Below are 22,582 nucleotides of genomic sequence, written 5' to 3' on the forward strand. Positions count from 1 at the left end.
TATCAAAGCCATATCATCATGAAAAAAAAATTTAAAAATCAGTTCTGACTCCTTTTAACTCCTGCATGTGCCAAGACTGCTATAAGGACCTGAGCAAGATTCTGTTTAGAAAACGTGCAATCGACAGAATACTTGGCCAAATTCTCACTGGCCATTTCTAGAGAAGAAAGCTCCCGTTGATTTTCGAGTTCTAAATCTTTTCCACTTTGGCTTGCATGGAAACACTTGAAAGATGCATTGAAGAACAGGCAGGTGGAAAGAAGAGTGGTGCATACAGAAAAGTCCCACCTAGTTAATGGAGACCACCCAAAACTTAGTCTTGCCCTGAAATCCATAGAAAAAATAGATGTATTCTGTTTTTAACATTAGCTTAAAAGTCATTTGATGATTTGAACAATCTCCAGAATGTCCAGATTTGGTAATATTCACACGTCAGACGTTTGTTAGGCAAGTACTTCTGAGCTGTGAACAGCAGCTCTGGAATCTTCAGACTTGCTGAAATAGGTCTAAAAAAACCTAGGCAGCATGTCAGGCTTCCTACATCAACCTAAACTTGTTTAACAAAGACCAGAGGAATACAGAGGAAATTCTGAGTAAATAGAGTTGATATTTATCAGTGTCTGTCTTGGCCACACAAGAAAGGAGACAGACTTGACACAGAACAAACAAAAAAAGCCCCGGTGGATTTCCATCTAATCCATTGCATTAAACACTAACCCACACAGACAACTGGGTACAGTACTCTGGTTGCCACTGTGTGAAGGTTTTTCCACAGCAGAACTAAAGACCAAAGAATTGTAGTACAAACAGAAGGTCATGGAGCTAAGGAAATTACTCTTAAACTAACAGCTTTCTAAACATTAAATAGATTACCACAGAGAAGAAACAGTATGCTTGGGGGTACTGGTAAAGGCATACTGGCACTTAAGTCACTTGATGAAGATCTCATCACCTAATAGGAGGCTACTTCAGTCATATGACAGAGAGCTTGAAGAGCCCTAACAGGAGTTGAAAATTTAGTTTTCTCTAGCTGCTACAGTGTATGATTTATCAGGAAGACAGTAATAACAGAAAATATCCTAATTTTTTCAATTATGTATGGAATCTCTGAGACACTTAACAACAATGTGAATCAGAGTAAAGGTGCTTGTTTTTAGGGGCTGTGCTCCTTTTTTTTTTTTCTTTCATCTTTTTTCACAGAAGAGCTATAAATGCCTTTTTTCAGAAAAAAAAGTGTTTTGTGATGAGAAATCTTTTGCAAAGCCTTTCTGTTTCTGAAGAACTAGTGTACTTTGCAATTCTGTAGGAAGGAATGTATTTAAACTCCGGAGAGATTTAGGGCTAGGCTCATTGGAGAGAATGTTAAATTGTGAGCCTGGCTCCTAGAAGAGATCATCTGTACCCTCTAAGTGTTTTTAGGCCATGTCTCAGCAGGATTCACCAGAAGTGAAGAACAGATGACAAGCACAGGAAGCTTGTCCAGGGAAAGCCTCAGCCTAGAAAATACGTAGAGCAATTGAACTAAGTGAGCCTACAGGATATGCGGTGATTGCAGGAGCAATGTGATGCAGAATGATGAGATAGTCTGCTTGTTGGGGCAAACAGATAACTGACTTTGAGAGTCTGGAAAAGACTATATTATGAGTTGTCTGTAGGGTGGAAAAGCAGGGGGTCTTGTTTCCAGCTGTGTGGACAGGCTTTTGAGATATGCTAGAGAGGAACTGACTCTTGTGGTAAAACAAGTCACAGTGACACAGGGAGGTTCTGCACTCAGATTTAAGCTGTGATGTAGAAAATGAGAAAGCAGAACCTCCATACATAATTTTCTGAAATGTGCTTAATACTATATGCAGTGCCAGTCAGATTTGCAGAGCTAGCTTTGATATCCAGCTGAGGAAATAACATCAGAAGGAAAGTTTGAAAGTCTCTGGGAAGTGGCCATGTAAAAATGTGGTAGGTGCACGCCACACCATGCCTAAAGATTCTGGTCCTCCAATTGCTTCAACTGAGGACCTGCCCAAAGTCTTCCTCACCACAGAAACCAATATGCTGGAAGCTGACAGATTTTGATCTTTCGTTTGCTGTGGGGTCAGGACATTACAGGATGTGATCCACCATCCACAAATTGGGCTGTAGCCAGAGTTGTAGCATCATGTTCCTTTCATAAGCTTATACAGAGAGACTCCTAAACTCTTACTTTAAGATGAAGGCCACAGAGTTGTTCCTTTGTAGCCCTTCCAATTAAGTTCACCTCTTTTCATTGATCTGAAACGCATATTTATTATCAAATGAACATAATACTGTTAAGAGACCTAAAATTACTCTGTAACATTAGTTACTACTTACAGAACATGAAATGCAATAGGCTTATAAGATCTGCAATCCACTGGTTGGATTCACTGTATAGCTCATATAGCAGGCAATAACCAGCATAGATAAAATTGCTGCTAAGGGTAAAGAGAGTCAGAGATTCCTTTCTTTACTGCATGTGCTGCAGTGTTGTTTCCAGGTATGAGAGTTAGCTTCAGTGCTGAATGTAGCAGTGGGTCCGTTACAATTTGATGCAAACCATTTCACTTTTGCCAGTACAGATACAAGTGTCCAGCATTGGCAACTGTTGTTTTATTTCTGGTAAGGTCAGATTTTGTTTGCTGCATTGTTTTCCCTTATGTTTTAATATGAAACTAGTTTTAAAAGCAAAATGGTCCCTAAAACCCTGCTCTCAAGATTAGTTCCAATTCTTAATCGAATAAATCAATGGTGTCTTCATAAAAGACATTGATGCTAAGCCTCACTGATAGTTAAAAAAGCAACATGAAATATTTAGTCAAGAGTATAGTGTGTATGTGTGGGAGGGAGGGAAGCGGTTGCTGCTGTAGTGTTAGGGCTACATATAGCTAGGCTGCAACTTTCAACCTTGCTGTGCTTTGCCCTCATCTTGTTTGGCAGAGGAGGGCCAACTCAAAAGGTGACTGTCATGTCAGCACTGCCTCCAGCCCAAATTCCAATAGTTTTCACTGAACAAGGTGCAGGAATGCATACAAGGAAGACAGAACAAGGTCACTGCTCATTTGGTGAACAGTGACTTGGAGGGGGAGGAATAAAAGATGGTATCATGTAGCTAGAGGTAGTCATGATGTATTTGGATAAGGTACAGGTGTTAGTACATGAAATGAGGATATACAGCCTACCTGAATGCTGACATTCTTGTGGCTGCATCTCTGATATCAGAACCATAATGTCCTTTATATAACATATACAAAAATTGCACCTTAACTGTCTTAAACTCATTAAGTAACTTAGGATTTAATTTAAGTTTACTAGCTCCAACCCTATGGCAATCAAGCTCAACCTGGGCAACTCAGGAGAGAAACAACCTTGCTGTTTCTAGTGTCCTCACCAGTACATACTATACAGGTTTTACCACTAATCTGGGTTTCTCAGTGTCTTCACCCTGAATATGGAATTGCAATCCATAAAACTAAATTTTATGGTTTTAAGTTATTTTTTTTAGGCCTATTTTAGCTCTTGCCACTTGTCCAATATTAAAAAGAAATGCAAAATAGAATTATATACTTTCAAAGGAAAACTGTACAGTATTGCTTTTATACATCAAAATAAGCCTATGTAACCATTAAAAATCCAACCATAAATTATGTTCTGAGGAAATTACAACACATCTCCCTCCCTTCACTCCAGCATGCCCTGAAGAGCATTAACTCTACTCTCTCAGACCCAGAACCCTATCTAATTCCTGGGGAGGGGTGGATCTTTGCAAATGAGAACATTTTGCATCCTAGAATTTTGACAACCAGAGGGGGAATGCTTCTTATTTCTCTTGATTCTGACTGTCCTCCCACCACCTCTTTCACAAGGAAGGGAGAAAGGTTTTTTTGGGCTGGTTTGTTTGTTTGTTTTAAACAGATAAAAGTGTTTGCAAAAGGAAACCAGGAAAAATAAATAACTGTAGAGCTACTGCCACCTGCAGTCTTGCTGAAAAAATGCCAGCTTCGGGAAAAATACAAACGTAGTAAAAACTGGGTCTTAAATGTCCACCCAGAGAACACTACAGTATAATGCAAATGATTTAAAGTACATTTAGGATTCACCTAAGGATCCTGAAATGCCTTCCTGAAGGAGATCTTAATCAGGTCCTGTTTGCCTAGCCTTCATTATGTGATGGTTGATTTTTCTTGCAAATACTGATGATTGACACCCTAAAAAAAAAATCCTCACTTTCTTTTCCCTCCATTATGCAGTGAACCACTTTAATAGACACCAGATGTAAAGAGGAATGAGTTACTGCTGATACCACAGTGATGAATGCTGTTGCAGCAGCTGAGCGGAGGTGAGGTGAGTCCCAAGAAGTGGGAGGGGTCCAAAATGCTTGCAAAGGGATCATGGTCTGCTCTACTGTAGCTGTTTCTGGTCTTCCTGACACTGGGGAAGCAAAAAGTTGAAGCGAGAGATGAACCAGAGGTAGAGTCCTAATAGATTATGCAAATAAAAACTGCAAAGAGTGGGAATTTAAAGCTGTACTCTTTGTCGAGTGCCCTGTTGCTGCCAGTAAAGAAGAGTTTTTCCTTCTCTCTCTGCCCCGCCATTCTTTTCCAGTGAATGTCAGCCAGTTTTCAAAGGATTTAGTCTTAAAAAGTCAGGAAATAGCATGGGTTTTGGGAAACTGTCACTCACCTTTAGGGAGAAGAAGATACTTAAAGCCACTCAGACCAGCTGCATAATGTATTTCCCTCCTCACCCTCCTCTTTAACCAGCCAGTGTGGTGAAGATGTAGTCAGTGGTGGTGGTTGTCATTCTGTTCTGGAAGTAGCACAGGCACTTGGACCTATGTTTCATTGGTAATCTGACATCAAACTTAACTTTTTGCAAAACCTTTTTATTAAACATGTATTTAACAGCCTGGTTTTTTTCAGGCTTTAGGCTATGGTAACAGTAGGTTTAACTCCACTTGATGGCGATATATAGAAAGTATGGGCTAGTTTTCTATTAATTGTAGGAGCTCTAGATTCAGGTGTTTTAAAAGTTTATTGTCAGGCTATAGCCTTCTTCTCAGTGACTTAAAAATAGTAATTAATCAAATCCAACTCACATGGTCCTAATGATATTAGTCATTTAGGCTTGAATTTGTCACTGGATTTGGACAATGATTACTTGTATACCTGTTCTTTGCAAAACAAAGAAGGCATTATGCATAATCAGAAATTGGAAATCAAAGGTAAGCCAACAGGATGATGTATACACTCTCCTGGCAGCAGCTGCTGTTGCCATCATGTGGGAACACATGCTGCAGGTCTGTAACTGACTGTAGATGGAAGAAATTCAAGCCATGAGCAATTCTGGCATTGATAAGTGAGGCATCCATGACACTGAAGTGTCTTATGGCTCTGGATTTGATAGGAAGTGATACACTTAGGAAACATAATATTAGTTGCAAATTTGCAGTGCTTCAGGAATGGGTTCAACCCATGTCCTATAACCTCCTTTTATGGCAATGAAATAATTGTTGAGGTTATATATATGTACACGAGGATGATTCTGTGTGGTTAATGGGCTACAGAAGGACTTGGATAGCATGGGTTGATCAGCTCCTAACTCTGTGACAGTCTGTGTGATCTGCAGTATGCAGGCTAAGGCCAATAAAAGGGCTTGGATACAGCTTCTGTTAGTTTAATGAGTACTACACACTTGAATTTCATTGCAGATTTGTCCCTTATTCTGTTTGTGTCCAATTAGTTAGTCTGAAATAAGGATGGTATTTCTCTCCCATGCTGCAGTTTTGCCTCTTTTATTTGTGTAAGGTCTTCATGAAGGACTGTTTTTCACCAATATGTGGAGAGACCAGTAGTATCCTAGTCTCAATGGACAGTGAGATAATTCACAACAATCTGTAGGAGTAGTGATAATAACCACACCCAGCCACAGAAGATAGTTAAGAGTTTTCTGTTCTGTGCTTGAAACATATTTATTTCACTGACAAGGAATGGAGGGGAAACTAGACTGACATGCTTTTCTTGGAAAGCAACGGGTTCATGTTACAAACCTGTTGTAGCATTGGTGGTCTCTTAGGTGTCCAAGTTCTCTCAGGTCTCAATCAAATGATAAATGATTTGTGGAAGACAAGCTAGGAATGCTTTTTTAATTCTTATGACTCCAAATGAAAGGAAAATAATTTCAGGAGTTTGGATTTTGGTGTTTCATGTTGTAAATAACTTATTTGGAACCTTTCATTGCTTCAGTTCTATCTAAAAAATCATGATGGGATATCTTGCCCTTATTGTAACACTTTATTTTTTACTGAGTGAAAAGTTGAAGAGAACAGGTCCTGCAGAAAGCTTAAATCTCAGTTAAGTATCATTTTGTTGGAAAAACATACTTATTTTTAATGGTACCTTCAGTGATGGAAAGCTTCTGAGATCGGTAGCAAGGCAGAGTGTGATGGGTTCCTGTAGCAATCTCATTGACCCTGCATCACAGACACCTGTATCTGACAATGCTACATTGCTTACATTCCTCTTTGGATCGTTAGGGTGTCCTTTGAGTGGCACTAGTTCCTCCCAAAATTGACAAATAAAATATAATTTAATGACCTCATAATTTCACATTCCAGAAGAGTCAAATAGAGTCAGACTTCTAATATCACTGCATCCTGTATTTTTCATTAGGCATACACTGTAAATGGAGGTAAACTACAAAACACATTTGTTATACTGGTGGAGTTTTGTTTTCATGAGGTGCATTTGTGAATTTAAGGAATATTCTTTCTGTCCTTTGTATGGTATCAAAAAGATGCACTAAAGGGAAGAAAGCTAGCATTCAAATGTGGTGTCCAGGAAGGAAAAACAAAGCTAGGAAAAACACATCCAAAATGTTAGCAAATTTTTCCAATACAATATCTACTTAACTAGACAGTGAGTGAAGACAAGTACATTACTTACATCCACTTTCTGAAACTTTTCAAATTCTTCAGTAAGCATATACTGAGGACTTAGGGAAATGCATGATTAATTTAATGTGAAACTCCTTACATCAACCATAGTGTTCTTCATCATTTAGTTTTGGTAATTAGGTAACCAAATCACAGTTTGACCAGTGTTAAAATTACTGTTTTTAAGTATGGGGTTTTTTTTAAATCTGTTTGGAGAAATTAATCATAAGAGGTATCTTCATCTGGCCTCACATGTAATTACTCTGTAGCAATTTAGTGGTTTCATCACGTGTCTCCGGGAAGTGTTTTATTTTTAAATACAAAGACTTCTGAGACTCAGCTGGAAACGGAACCTTTATTCAATGACCACCAATTAGCATGCATGAGGCAGTAGCAGCCTACTGTACCAGCTCATGGAGGTTTTTTTTCCTCAGATGTGTAAGAAAAAGCATGCTGTGAGCCTTCCAGTTTTGCAGCAACTGAGTAGAAACCAATGAGTCATTCCACTGTTTGGTTTACACAGATTCCATGGTTTAAAGGGACAAGCATCCTAGTATATACTGGTCATCTTAATGGCACTGTGGTTTTAGCTGGTTTCACTAAAGGCTATTGAAAGCAAAATAAGAAAATTAACTGCCTGTTTTTGTTTGGATTCAGAACTTTGTCATAAAACTTTGAATGAGAGCCAGTGCACAGTGAGCTTTGAGCTGAGTTCTGAACCTGGTGTGCTGGAGCTGTTCCTTGGGAACATAGTATGCTGCTCCTCCTCTGAACCCCTTAAGAAGGAAGGAAGGAATATGTGTTTCAGGTACTACTATAAAACACCTGGAAATGGCACCTACCACAGCTTCCCTGTTACTGACAGCAAACATCTCGCGCTCAGACTCCATTGTGTCTAATTTGAATGTATTGTGATAGATTAAAGGCTAGTAACCTTTTGCAGAACAGAAGAGTATACATTAATCCCCTCTACAGATCTACATCATAAAGAGGATTATATTTTACTCCTTAAGCCCAGGTGAACTACTTAAGGAAGAAAGTATGAGATGCTTCCCCTCTTTAGGTGTGCTTCAAAAACTGAATTTACTCTACAGCAATGTAACTTTTATAGCTTCACCATGATTAGTCACGTTGACTTAGATCAACTGAGGAAGTGGTCAAGAGTCTTCTCTCTGTGGCAGTTTTATGCTGACAACCAGGCTAATGCATGATCCTTGATGAATAATTCATGCAAAAAATGGCTAGAATACTTAAACCAGTGCAGGGCTGTGGGCTTACCTTGAGGGGTTCCTGGATTTTCTTCATGTTCAGTTTTAGGAGGTAAATGGCAGAATATAATTATTGTAAGTTTGATGGAACAGGAGCTTTGTACTTTTTAAGAAACTCCAGAAATGTTGGACCAAATTTTACTGGATATAGGGATCTTGCGGAAGGGACCTTGCTTTCATTTAGGAGACTCATTGTAGTCCACAGGCTTTTCTTTCTGAGAATTTTCTTGTATGTTCAGAAAACATGTTTCAGATAAACTAACTCGTTCCACCTGGGGAGGGTGATTTTTTTTTTTTTTTTTTTTAAAGTCAAACATATGCCCAAAGTAGAAAATCACACCAGGACATCAGTTTATATCTAATTTATTTCCTGGGTAGAGGTAAAGCTAAACACTTGAGGCATTCATTCACCATCTGCAAGTGTTCACGGTAGCATGTGTTATCTGAAAAGACTTCAGTAATGTTACAATTCCAAGCTGAATACTGGAAAGTGAAGAAGTAGTGGTACTAAGTTGTTGCTGGCATTATGTCCTGGCAAAAGACTGTTAGCACAATGCTTGGGAATAGAAGTTCACTCTGAACTTAAGTCATCTGAATGTATCCTAACTGAATGGCTTCAAGTGCTTGTATTTCTTAGGATTGTGTCTCTGACATACAAAAAAAGACATACTGTAAGAGTTCCTGTGATACTGTAGACTGATACAGGACTTGTTGGAAGTTAGAGTTTGACACTAATAAAATAAACCGAAACTGGTGCTGATTTATTTTCACAGGCTGTAAACTGCAGTAGCTCACGTCGCTACTTTGTGAGCAGCTCAGCACTCTGCATAGAGGTAGGCTGTTTGAGGGCAAGATAAAAAGCTGGGGCAGGGTACTGCTGCAGTTATCTCATTGTGCCTTCATATCAGTCAGAGCCCTCTGTGTCTACTCATGACTGCTGCCAGTCCTTCTAAACACGGAGAAGACCAGAATCTGGAGTCTGTATGGAATGACTTAGGCAAGCATGTGCTCATGTCAGTGGGTTTCTGTGTGTTTGTCCCATTTCTATATTGCAAGTGCAGCTACCACCCATGACTCAAATGTGATTTTTGGGGTAGGAACTGGCCTTGACCTGTCCAGCTTCTAGTACAATGGGATCCTAGTCTGGGGTTAACATATTACTAGCAGAGAACAGTCTGGTACAGCAATATTCTGCAGTAACACAAATCCAGTCACAAAATAAAAATCAGAATATGTATTATTAGTGATATTGAAAACAGGGCATTTTTAGGGGTGAAGTGACTAGCTGAACTGTTGTGATGCAGCCACATGCTGGTCAGTACTCCCTATCTTGATTATATACTGTACATTTAATATCAGTGTAGTAAAACTGTGACTTCAATTATTCTTGCATTTCAAGCCAGGTGTAGCCAGACCTGTGTTGAACTATGGGAAAAAAACCAACATGGTAAGAGCAACAGAACTGTAAGAAACACTATCTTGCTATCTTTGGCTAATGTAATTATTTAGAAAACTTCTTCCATGCTAATGTGAAAGTTTTATAGGAAGTTTGTGTCAGTGAAATGCTATTGTTTTAATGCAAATCTAATTACTCTGTAGGACATCTCACATGCTTAGCGAGTCCTTAGTCAAGTATAATTGCCTCAGCTCTTTAGCAGCTCTAACTTTTGGGAGTAATGCAGAGAAACTGTTACTGCTGCCTGAGTTAGAAGGCTTCCTGATGTAAAACGACCGTTCAAGCACTATAATTGAGCCTTGATTTGAACGAAAATTGATGACAAAGTACTAAAACCATAGGCCCCCATAGAAAGTGCAAAGATGGTTAGAGTCTCTGGCAAGTGTCAAAGGAAGTCTGAGGTGGTGCCAGCAGAGGCCAGTTAGAAAACGCAAGAGGTACTACTTCTGCCTCCTCCTAGCTCTACAAAAGAATATTTTCTGAGCATTATGCATGTCCAAACACTGTTGCACATGCTGCAAATTATTTGTGCCGATGTGTTATATAATTATTGGCCACATACAGCACTGCAAGTTGTATATTAATAACTGTATTGGTTATTACATATGGAAAGCTTATTAGAAAGAGCAAGCACAGTTGGCAGTGCTAAAGGGCATGTACTATGTTTGTACCATCCTTTGCAGTTGAATGGTACCTTTTGGAATTATTTAATTTCTTATAGTTGCTAAAGGGAAAAAAATGTGATGCATGCTGCTATGAGCTGTAAGAGGGTAAAGCACTTCAAGTCAGTGAAACAGTGGTAAACCAAAGATAAGCTAAGAGCTCTCTCAGGAGAAAGGATAATTATCTAAAGCATTTCCTATCTCCTAAGTATCTTCCTTACTTCTGGGAAGTACCTGGAAGTTTCTTTCTCCAGAAGTTTGCTAACTTGGTAAAAGCACTCAAGGATATGCTAGGTGCCCTGAAGAACAGGGTTGACATAAGGTAGCAGTAAGCATGCTTTTGAGTAGTCTGTTTAACACCTAACACATCACAGAAAACATTGTGTTACCAAAATTAAAACATTAGTCTTGAATGTAATTTTTAAAATGTTAGATTTAACTGTAAGGACAATCAACACTTTTGATACTGAATTTTCAGCATGACTTGGTTACAGTATCTATTCAGGAATCTCGAACAAATAAATTCTGAACTGCAGTAATGATCATCAAAGGTCAGTGGGGTTGTTTTTTGGTAACATGACTGAACTAAAGAACCAAAATATATACCTAGATGGAGCACGTGTTCTGCAGATATCTCTGCTTAATTGGTTTATAAAGATAGGAAGCTTGAAGAATTTTTAAAATTTGCTGACATGGAGACTGGCTTAGCTGAAGTGAAGACCTTCCATGCTTTTAGATGTAATAGTTTTCAATAAACTATTTTGTGAACAGAAACAACTATTTAACTTATAGAAAGAAGACGACATTAAATATCCATGGTTGGTTAGATTCAACTGTACTGTGCTTCCTAAGAAGCAGAAAGTAACACTGGCTGGCAGTATAAAATAAATTAATAAAAAAGGAGATATGTTGTCTCTTGGAATTCTTGCAAGAATTCCTACAGGGGTGAAAAAAGTGTGATGAATAAGCAATAACAGAAACAGCATTGCTGATAGCAAAGATATTTTCAAAGTATATTGCATAGACCTGGATTTCCTCCAAATTCTGTTTGTAAACATTGATGAAACTTCAGAAATTGCTAAATAGAAGTTTGCTTGTGCCTGTTATTAAGAGCAAAGCTCTTATAGTCCAGTTTTCAGTGGTTCTTATAAAATACATGTTTTGTTATTCTGAAATGACAAGTACATAAAAATAATCTTATAAATTAACTGCATTTTTTATTACTTATATTGTGCATCCACTTACTATCTTTATTTTAATTTCAAGATAATCAAGGTAAGTCACACAATTCAGTGAACAAGAGACCTTTTCTTGCCAGGTGTCTCCCCAGTTCACACATCAGAAAACCTTTGATCGTATGTCCTGTTGAAGGCCACTATTGGACAAGGCAACTACTTCAATCACTGAACAGACTCATATTTGACCAGGTCGAAGAGTTCTAGTGGAGGAAGCTGTTTTTCTGACATCTTCCTTGGCAAACTATTAGTCTCACAAGCATCCTTAAATTAGTGCTACTTGTACCTTTTGGGGCATTTAGAAAGAAAAAGGGAATGAAGAGACAGTGCTCATTCAAATCTATGTCTAAGTAAAAATAGTATGACGTAGTAACACAAAATCTTTCCCCATGACTTTGTGTGTTCTCGCCTCTGCCAATTGATTGGGTTCTGAGGGTTCACTGTTCTTGAGGGTCCTGTCCTAAAAACATTTTTTATGTTTGCATGCCAATCAACAAACTAAATACTTATGGATCCTCAATCTGAACTTCCCTATCTGATTACTATTTGACTGTGTTTCCCACCTGGGAACATACAAAGGGTTAGTCCATTTCCTTGAGGAAGGACTTTGCTGTTTACTATTTAAGCAGTTAGAGGAGCCAGCTGTGTGCCTCAGAGGACATTAGGTGGCTTCATTACTGAATTTTCTGTTCATTTCCAAAACTAGATCAGGTTAGATGTGTCTGAACTGTGAAGAAGTAAAAGGCTTGAGGGAGAGTATTGGTGGTAGCAGAATGAGATGAATGGGTCAAGACTTCTCTTGCTTCTGCTGCTAACTTCAGTGATGGTGCTTTCTAGGTTTAAGTACGTGCATCTCTCTCCTTCCCCAGGGTAAAGGCAATATGAAATTGATAAGTTGTCTGGTCATTTATAGCAGGACTAGAGGAAAATCAGAAAGTGGGATCCAGTATTCTAAATCTAGGGCAGTGGCTTTAGCAGGATGATTTAAGGCTCAGTCCTTGAACTCGGGGAGATAGGTAATGAAGAGAAGCCAGGCCTCTAAGCTGTCTGGTAATGGAGACTCTCTTAAATAAAGCATTGCAATTGTTTGGAAAGCCTGTTACCAGTAATTGCAGCTGCTCTGTTGACTGCACAAATGAACTGGTTCATTCTGCCTGTCCCCTTAAGTCTTTACTGGTATCTAGCAGTTTATCTGATCATTTTAAAGTAGCCATTCTGTAGTTAAGGACAATATTGTTTGCAATATCTATGTAGGGAAGGTGGGAAACAATAAAGTTTTATTGTGTTTTCAAACAACTCCATTGTGACCCTGTGGTATAAAATCAGGGGCACAGCCTGACCCTTCAGTGTAGGAAGACAGTGCTGAGGTAGGAAGTATATGGATTTGTCTCTCTTGCTGTCAGTGTAGAGAAGAAGAAATATCTGAAACCCACCTTGCTCATTTGGTCCCTGCTGCCTACTTTCCCTTCTGTTTTGTAGTTAGTTGTCTGCTTTACCAACAATATAACACACAGAAAAGTTACTGTTTCCTGGAGATAGCGTATATAACATGTAAATCTAGCATTATTATCATCTTCGCTTACAAAAAACCTGAAAAAGCGACCACCTCAGAATGGTACTGCCTTGAAGCTAAACTTTCATCAAAGTTTAGTTGGAGCGCAGTTGTAGTGACAGAATGGCTGATGAGAGCCTAAGTATGAACTGCTGAATTCTTACTTAAGCTGGCAAAGCTGTATAGCACAGTAGGTATCTCTACTTGAAAATCCAGAAGGAAAATATCAGGTTAATTTACCTTAATCTGGGAGGAATGCTTTCTAAACTTCTGCATCCATAAAATGTGTCTGAAAGTTGTTATGTTTATGCAAGCTGTAAAATATCTCCCAATGATTGAGACAAAATCATGTCACAGGTGAGGCAGTCATGGCTTGGAGCCCATGTGCACAAGTCCTGGCATACCTTTACTGGCTTCTGGAACTAGGAGCATAGTTTAAGGACACCTGAGAAGCTGTAGCTGAGTCAGCTTGGGTTGTCAGTTCGGTGTCAGTGCTCACAGTTGGAGCTGGAGGTCAAAACAGCAGCAGAAGAGAGGAGATGGTGATGGTGTGAAGTAGAAGCCCTGTTTGGGTTGGAAAAGGATGTGGAATAGGAGTCAGAAAGGGAAAGGAGGTGGGCTGATGAAAAGGGTGCTGGGGAACTGGAGCAGAGGAAGCACAGCACACTGCCTAATTTTGCCGGTAAATCTTCACAATAAAAGCAAAATGCCTCCTTTATAGTGTCAAAATAATTTTCTTCTCCCTCAGAGTTGCTGTGTTTGTGCAGAGAAGGCCACAAGAGGGACAGCCAAGTTTTCAATTGTCCAAACAAATAAAAAAGTTTCAAATTGTCCTTTTAACAGCATGTTTCTTATAAAACACCCAGGGGGTCAGATTATATCACTAAAAACAAATAGACAGTCGGGCATAAAGCTGAAGGATTGGCTACAGTTCTGGTTTATCAAGAACAACAATACTTGATCAGAGCAGAGGGAACTGAAATACTCTAGCACTTGGATACATGGTAATTAATGGCTCCTTAATAAGTACTTGGTGAAAGGCTGACGTACTGGGTGTTCCCAGTAAGTGACTGAAAGACACATTGTTGGTGTGGCAGAAACTCAGATCTGTGTTTATAGCTGGATTCTTTCATTAGGTCCTTAGTTGCTTAGCAAATGTAGTTGCCTCTGTGCCTCTAATGCTAGTACTCGCGTGCATTCTTAACTGTGTCTGATATGGGGATAAAATGGTAAGGCAAAGGCCTTGTCTTCCCTACCTGTCCCTCCCCAAGGGGTTTTAGAAGTACAGATTTTCTCACTAACACACTGGTGTGAGTAGCTAGTTGTATGTATGCTTTTAGAGTCTGAGTTGGGATTAACTTCTTAAAATCAGCCCTATAGACTACACTAAAAATAAACCGCTCACATTTGGAGGCTTTCAGATCCTAGATTCTAATCTAAATTTACAGCATGGTTACTCTCTAATTAAGGATAGCTTTCTGTGGATTAGAAACTGTGCCATGTCTAACCCCAATGTAAATGAGATAATGAGATACACATGAGCTCTTTGCCCAGCAAGTGTTGAATAACTGTTTTTTAGTGTATTAAAAAAAAAAAAAAAATATGAACCAGCATTTGCTGTGTATACTGTAAAAAAAGAACAGCTTTGCCAGGATGTACTTTATCTTTTCACTGTAATGACAGACTTTGTTCATTTACTTCCATAAGAAATTTTAAATTTTATGAATGAGTCCATCAGTGTTTGACAAACTCTGACTTGAAGATGCATCAAATATTTTCTCTATTGATAAAAGGCCTACATGATTGTTACAAGTTGTGACTTTACTTTGCATAGCTAAGGACAAGTATTACAAATCCTACCAATCTGTCTATGTTTACCCTGATTTCTTTTACAGTTCTGTCCCATATGCAGTTCTATGGCTCTAGAGTAACTTAAGACTACCATATAGCATCTCAGGTTGTCCAAGTCAACAAGTCCCATGTTTATGCCGTCCTAAACCTTGTGTAGTTTTTACATTTGTGCAAAGTGCGTGTACAGGTTTGGAAGAAAAGTATCCATGTCGATCTATATGTCTTAGAAGGACAAAATCTTTCTGCTTTGATGAATCTTCATAAAATTTTCAAGTAGCTGCAAATAATCTAGTGTGGTTCTGGCCTAAGAAGTGTACAGTGCTTTTCCTGACAATAATGTGTTGCTTCTCTGCGATGCCCATTTTCTACGGCAAAACCCTGCCCAAACAGACAAAACTGCAACTTGAGGTAGGATGACAGCATCATGATTTTTTAAAATGGATTTTTAAACAGATTTTTTATGGAGAATCAATCTGTCTGTGGTTTGGTAGACTGCATGCATAGGCCTCCTGATAATGTAACTCTTTGTTTACTGTAAGATAAATAAGCAGGAATAGCATCAGTCCAGGGGAAGGTGATGTGCTAAAAGTAGATAAAGTGGGCTGAGAAGACATCAAGTAACTTTTCACAGTCTCTTTCCTGGATTATGGTAACCACACTTTGAGCATCACTGCCTATGTGTAATCAAGAGCATTAGTTTAGTAAGCCAAGGCACAAAGCAATTTAAATCGATAACTCTCCTTGCTTAAGTTTAGCCCAAACTCACTAATTGAGGACTGCTCTTGTGCTGATATTGTGGAAATGTGTCAGCAGGGAGAGAGAGGGAGAAGGAGAAATAACTTGCCCTTCTGCTCTGTGTGCTGCTTACATGTGGAATTCTCAGCATTTAAACACAATGAATTGAAAGAGAATTCAGTCTTGCAAGTGGATTGTCTTTAGTGTTGCTAGCAGCTTCAAGGGAGTCCTATCTGTTGGTGTAGCACTAAAGCTGTAGGGTCACATTTGTTAAACAACGGAATCAAAACACCCCTTGCAATTCCAGAAGAAAGTGGAGGACTGGTGTCTGATGTTGGAGGATGGAGAGACTTGACTTCATTTAGAGGAAAGACTGTAGGTGTATTACTTCAAGACAGATCTGGAGCTGCAACTAATCCAGACAGCATGATTTGGGCAGCTCAAATAATTTAGTGTGTCATGAGCTGGAAGATGATGAAGAGCTAGGAGTCATCCTCTGGAAGTTCTGGTAAATATTTGGCTATGCTTATTTTCAAATTATTTTTTCGCGTTGGTGTTCTACTGGCAGCCAGCATAGTTTAGAGCCACCTCTGGCTGTTCCAGGACAGAAGGGGTTTAACACCTTTGCATCCTCTGGATCCTTCCATGCTTTGTATGAGCTTGGCTTTCTGACTTGCAGCCAAGTCTTCATATCTCTGCAACTGTCTGCTTGCTGTGAATGCTGCCAAATGCCAGCACCTGTCAGAGCAGAACAAACTGCATGGGCGCAACCCTCGCTGTTGATCAGCAGGGTGCTGGGATTCAAGGGTGGGGGCAGGCCAAGAGGACAGCTGTGAATCTCCTTCTCTTGGCAGGAGCTGTGCCACATATTCTCTGACACTATGGGTTTGCTGCAAGAGGGCTAAAAGGGAATGCCCTAAAAAAGCAAATAAGTGTCATATGGATTAAAATAAAAATGCAATATAGTCATGAGCCATTACTTTATGAAATGTGTTTAATTTTGTACAACTTGCTAGGGAGCAAGTGAGAACACTATTTAAAGTAACACTACATTGACAGGATTGTCAGGATGATTCCAGTTCCCTGCTCAGCAGTACGCTTATCAGATCTTTTGTTGATGTACATCCCTGAATTTCCTCTCCATCCATTTGTCTTCTAACAGCCATCTATTGGCCACTCTGTTGTCCATATCCATGCCTGTCTGCTGACTCTGTGCATCTACCAGAAATGATGAAACTGATTTGAGAGGAGAGAGAGATAAAGCATCTCATCCTTGTCAAGTCTTTTCCCTATAAGATAAGCTTCAAAATCCTGGCTTTTCTTAAGTTGGGAGGAGTTTTTCTTTGGTTTTAGTGAGTCTGTTCAGTGTTAAAGTGTTAAACACAGTAGTAGTTAGTGATATTACATTAAAAGAATGTAAAATCTGAAGTTTCAATTCAAGAATGTGAAATGGCTTTAAAACAAGAGCAATTGCTCATTTTTAAGAGCTAAAATGAGTAAGTGTTCATGGTAGCTTTCTGATGGACGTTTATTTTGGATAAATAATTTGGAAGTGTTCCAGTTGTTTAACACAGTCTTTCTTGAGCATTCACAGTTGTTTTCATATACTGGAATATGGGAATAACTTCACAGTTAATACTAGGTTATTTATTCCATGAATCTTGTATCAGGAGATGAAGATTTTGTCCTTCTTCAGCTGAGCATTATGATCAACCCCGTCTGCTTCCAGTCTGTGTATGAGGACCATATCCTTGCCAGATATTTCATAATCAAAGAGTCAAATCCTATTGCTTCATTAAAAAGACCAAAAAGGAATTTGTGTATATGTACAACCTTTGCCTGGCAACATTAAAGTCACCATTGCGTGTGAGTAGTATTGGGGTAGGTGTTAGTCATTGCATTTTTCCATCATGAGGCTAACACCTCTTTCCTGTATTTTAATAGCCATCAAAATGTCTCAGAGAAGTCTAATTTTTGTTTAAAAATATTTAAAATTGTTTAAAAATACAAACAACACAATAACTCTCAGTTTTCAGTCCAGTCATCAGAAAACTCCATAACAAAGTATGGAGAAGGAGCTGGAGACAAGTGACCCAGGAACGGCTGTCCTTGGTTGGCCTCTTTAGTGTCCTGTCCTTTGGTTGTCAAAGGGGGTGGCGTAAGGCACTAAGAACAACCTATTGCTCTTGCTGCATCTTCCTCCGCCCCTTGTACTCTCAGGACAAGGAGGTTTTGTCTGAATTTCAAACACTCTCATATTACTTACTACCAAGTCAAGTGAAGGACAGAGAGGGGAAAGGTTTGCTTTATAAACAGTAAGGAAAATGGTGTGTCTGAGAAGATGGAAGAATTGAGATGCAAGTATTTAAGTACATAGTCACAATAGGTATTATTTGACACTGTGACAGAATCTCTTCTCCATAAACAAAGGTATGTCTATTCATCACTAAATTATCTGAATTTTATTTATGTTACTTTCAATCACTTAGGTATAAGCAAATCCATTTTGAATTTGTGTTATATGTTAAATAACTGAACTATAATTCAAGCATTATTTTTCATCACAACAAGAATTTTTAACATCTCCTACTGAAAAAAAACCCTAGGATGCTTAAAAGCCAACAAAATACTCTTACAAAGTGAAGCATGTGTGATGTTGCATGGCACTTAAGGGTTTAGGCCTTTGAAATTCCTAAAATGTCACAGAATTGGTAATTTTACAATGCAGAACTTGTGTGTGTTGTTGGGTCTTTAATGATGTAATATGGGTGACTTTAGCAATACTGTTCAAATTCTCTAAAAATGTAAAACATTAAAGTGCTAGAAGATACACCAATACAAAGAAATGAATCTGTTCTTAGTAAGGGTCTTTCTACACCTGAGTGGAATAAGGTAGTATGTGATGCTGAGCTCACTAGCCCTGAGCTGATTGATATCTGTAACGGGCACTGTGCGGGAATAAGTTGGCTGGTTTTGCTCTCTTAAACGCTTCTGTTTCTGACAGCTTCTGATGTTACCAGTCTGTGTGAGATTTTTTCAGATTTCTCAAACACCATCTGAGTGGTTAAGTCAGGACTTGGTATCATTATGTTTCTTACTGTGACAAATATGCTGGAAATGACAAAAGCATGAACAAATTAAAATTCAGGACTGCATTTGAGATCTACTATTTAATTTTGGATTCCTCTGGCCGTGTAGTTACAGATTCAACACCCCCTTCATGCCCCCCAAATAGTTATTTGATACTTTCCAAATCCTTCGCTTCCTGTTCCTTCTCTGCTGTGAGATCATGTTTAATCCAAAGATTCCAAAGATCATGTTTTAATGCTCTGCTTCAGCTCATCTTTGAAAGAAAACTTGTCTGGCCTCTTGGCAGTTTCCACTTGACCTGATGACAGATATTTCGGTGACGTGGCAGCTTTGCCATATGTGAAATCCTTTGCCTGTCGTTTATCTCACAGGTATTGGAGATGAATGCTTTGCCTACAAAAGAGATCAGCTGAAAGTTTGGAACAGTTAAGGAGGGTCATCTCTTACGACAATTAAGTAATGTGTTGCTAGAAATAGGAGATAGTAGTGCTTCTCCCACGTTATTGTGAACCAATGTTTAACTTTGCTTCTTCACTTCCAAGCAACAAAATTACAGCATGTTCTTAAATAACAGGGTTTTCTGTGTCCTGAGGTGAATTTATTTAAAAAAAAAAAAGTCTTGGTAAAGTGCATAACATGCCCCTCAAATTTTGAACTCACCCCTTCTGCTTCTCTTGGTTAGGAATTTAATCTTATGCACAAACTTGCCCTTGTTGAATAGTGTTTGTACAAGACCTGCTCTATAGAGCAGCAGGAGGTGGTGTGCAGTAGGAATTAAATCAGTGGATTCCATGCACTTGTTTGCATTTAAATCATTCAACTTCACTATTTGTAGGTTTCCAATCTGAAAAAACTAAGGTAGTATTTCCTTCACCTACAGGTTTTGGGAAGATGAGCTCCTTAAACACCTGAGGTGCTGAATGCTATTAAACTATTGCTTCAGTTGCCCTTTAGTGACAGCTGAAACCGTGTTTAGTTACAGGGATTAGATGGTGAATCTGTCTTTCCTAAAAAATCATAATTAACCACCATCATCTATGCAAGGAATCTCAACAGCTATGTGGTATAGAGCAGTAGACTGATAATTGATTACTTATGAAGCTTTCTCGCTGGTTCTGCTGTGCTTCTCTCATGTGGTAGTCTATACTCACCCTCAAAATGAACCATTTCTAGAGCAGTTGCTTAGGGCCATTTGTTGTTGTTGTTTAAAATTGGTTCTCTTACAGTTAGTAGCTTTTGCTGACAAAGTTTTTCAGTTCTTCCCATATTTGTGTGCTAAAAATAAGAATTACTTTGGAATAATTTTCTAAGCTGTTCATGTTGGTGTACTTTGACAGCTATACAGGTGGATACAGAGAGGCCATTTCCTCATCTATAGGAATTTATTGTCTGCTTCTGTAGCCTAGAGCTTGGAAAAATGCTGGGTCTGCACATTTGCCTCACAAGCTCACAAAAACGGGGAACAAGCTGACCTGAACTTTTATGTTTCTTTTCTCCCTTGCTGGGCTTGCTTGAGAGGACACCTTTTGTAGGCCAAGCAAATAGAGACTGTGGGACTCTCCTAATTTTTGACTTACAAGTTGTGATTCTAATTTGTCCTCTGTTCTGCTTTGCCAGAGAGATTCTACTCTGATTTATACCAGAAGAGCATAAATTAACTCAAAGGACTTAACATAATGTATTTAGTCTTCAAAGACCTTTAAAAGTGTTAATTGACTATAAATCCTCTACAGCATTTTAGGGTTAGGACAATAAGAAGCCAGTGTGTGAATTGAGCTGTAAAATTATCGAACAGTTCTGCAGCCAGTTTTAAGTTAAAGGTATTGAACTAGTTCTCTGATTTCTTTTGTGAATTTTTTCATGTGACCCACACTTGCAAATCTGTAACTTCTTAGATCTGTGACTTGTTCAGGAAGTATTCTGTCAAATGTTTGTATTATGTTATCCTTTAGTCATTTTAACACTTTCTATTCCACAACTGATAGTAAATATATTTTGAAAGGTTGTGGTGTTTTTTGTTTGTTTGGAGGTTTTTCCCTCACTTTTACTTTTTAAGGTTTGAGTCGCTCATTTCCATGTTTGAGTTGTGGTAAACAAAGGTGATGGTTCTGTGGAGCCTTTTTAGTATTCTGACCTGATGATAAGTTAACACACAGCTTCTAAAGCCTTTTTTTTTTTTTTTTTTTTAAAGCATATTTTTTTTTTAGTCACAGAACCTTTCTGGTTCTGTAAACTCATGATTCCTTTAAAATTAATGCTCTGATATGTTTGTGACTTAAGTCTTGGCCTTCTGTACATGTTGCATATAAAGACTACTCGGCAGAGCTGGCAGTACTTCTGCCTCAGTAAGCTAGGCTTAATGGTGTTGGGCCTAAATGAGAGTACAAGGTTTTAAAGCAAAAATAGTCAAATATGAAAAGAGTCTACTGTCACTTACAAATAGTTTTCTTCAGTGCCCCCTCCCTGCCAAAAAAACCCTCAAACACACACATATGCTGTAACATCCAACTCCAGCACTAAATAAAACTCTTAAAAGAGGTGTGCCATGATGAAGTTACAAATGGTATTAGAAATTCTTACATAAATAGTAAGCATTCAGATCTGAAAACCACCAGCACTGTCTAGATAGATATACATTAAATACTTGCTTGTTAGAAATAACTTCCATTAACATTTTGGCACTTTGAGTATCAGTGAGAGAAGGTTCAAACTTATACTTCATGCTGGCAAAGGCTGTTGCAGACAAGTTAGTCAAATCATGCTGAAATGCCACTGTGCATATACACAACTTTCCTCTAGTGATAAGTGAGAATGCCAAGGGAATATATGAATTTTATATATCCGATAGTACTTTGCTCAGCAGAGTGACATATCTTGGAAAACAGGGCACTGTGGGAAGGGTGGATGTTGAAATATTCTGCTTGACTAGAAAATTTGTTGGGAAGAGAAAGGAGAAACCAGTGAATGAACATTGATGAACAGCTACTTGCTACTAGAAGTATTGTTTCCTTCTGCACATGAGGAACCCTTTCAGAGGAGCTTTTTTCCCCATAAATTCTAGTGAACTCTAGAACATGCTGTTACATAAGTTGAATCTATTATTGATTTATACATGTAGCTGAAACAGGTATTTGTTCAGTGCTTCTGCTCTAACTGCTGAAGGAATACCTAGTGTCAGTATAACCCTTTGGCAGGGCTTGTTCCACTCCACTGATTTTTAGCACACAAGGGTCAACTCAATTAAATCCCTGAAGTTGGATGCATCCATGCCTTTTGTGAAAATGTGCAGAACATCAGAAACAGTAAGAGCTCTCTGTTTCACTGAATTGTTTATATTTTCCTTTAAGGGACAAACATTCTAGAAATACTTGAAGTACGTAAGTTACTAGTAGCTTTCAGATTCCTAAGATAACCTTTAAAAAATTTGAAAATTCTATTTACAATAACACTGAATATAATAATCTTTTTTTTTTTTTTTTACTGGATGCTTCAAACACTGTGTTTCAAGTGCTGTGCATAGCCTTTCGGTGTCCTTGTACCTCTGGCTGCATATGTTAAAGATTTTCCTATAAATTATTTAGTGGTAGAACATTCTAAACACCTCTCGTTTGTGTTTATGCACAGTTGTATTTTGTGAAATAGGCACAGAAATGGATTCCACTGTTGTGTGAACTAAGTACATGATAATTCATACATATAATGCTTCAGATATGAATAACCTCAAGATGAAATAGGAACTGACTTTGGTTGATCCGCTCCTTCCGTGTATGGTATTAGAAACTTCACTTTG

At 38.5% G+C, this 22,582-nt stretch overlaps 1 protein-coding gene across 2 annotated transcripts in view; it reads left to right on the top strand.

Moving 5' to 3' along the window:
- SLC39A8 (solute carrier family 39 member 8) overlaps nt 1-22,582 on the top strand; it is a 65,169-nt gene that overhangs the window by 10,060 nt on the left and 32,527 nt on the right. For both annotated transcript variants that reach the window (XM_049815302.1, XM_049815301.1), the window contains exon 2: nt 4,260-4,353. In XM_049815302.1, the coding sequence (XP_049671259.1) occupies nt 4,324-4,353 (30 nt within the window). In that variant the 5' untranslated portion in view covers nt 4,260-4,323. The remainder of the gene's footprint in view (nt 1-4,259; nt 4,354-22,582) is intronic.

Source organism: Accipiter gentilis, chromosome 12, assembly GCF_929443795.1.
Source record: "Accipiter gentilis chromosome 12, bAccGen1.1, whole genome shotgun sequence".
NCBI lineage: Eukaryota > Metazoa > Chordata > Aves > Accipitriformes > Accipitridae > Astur > Astur gentilis.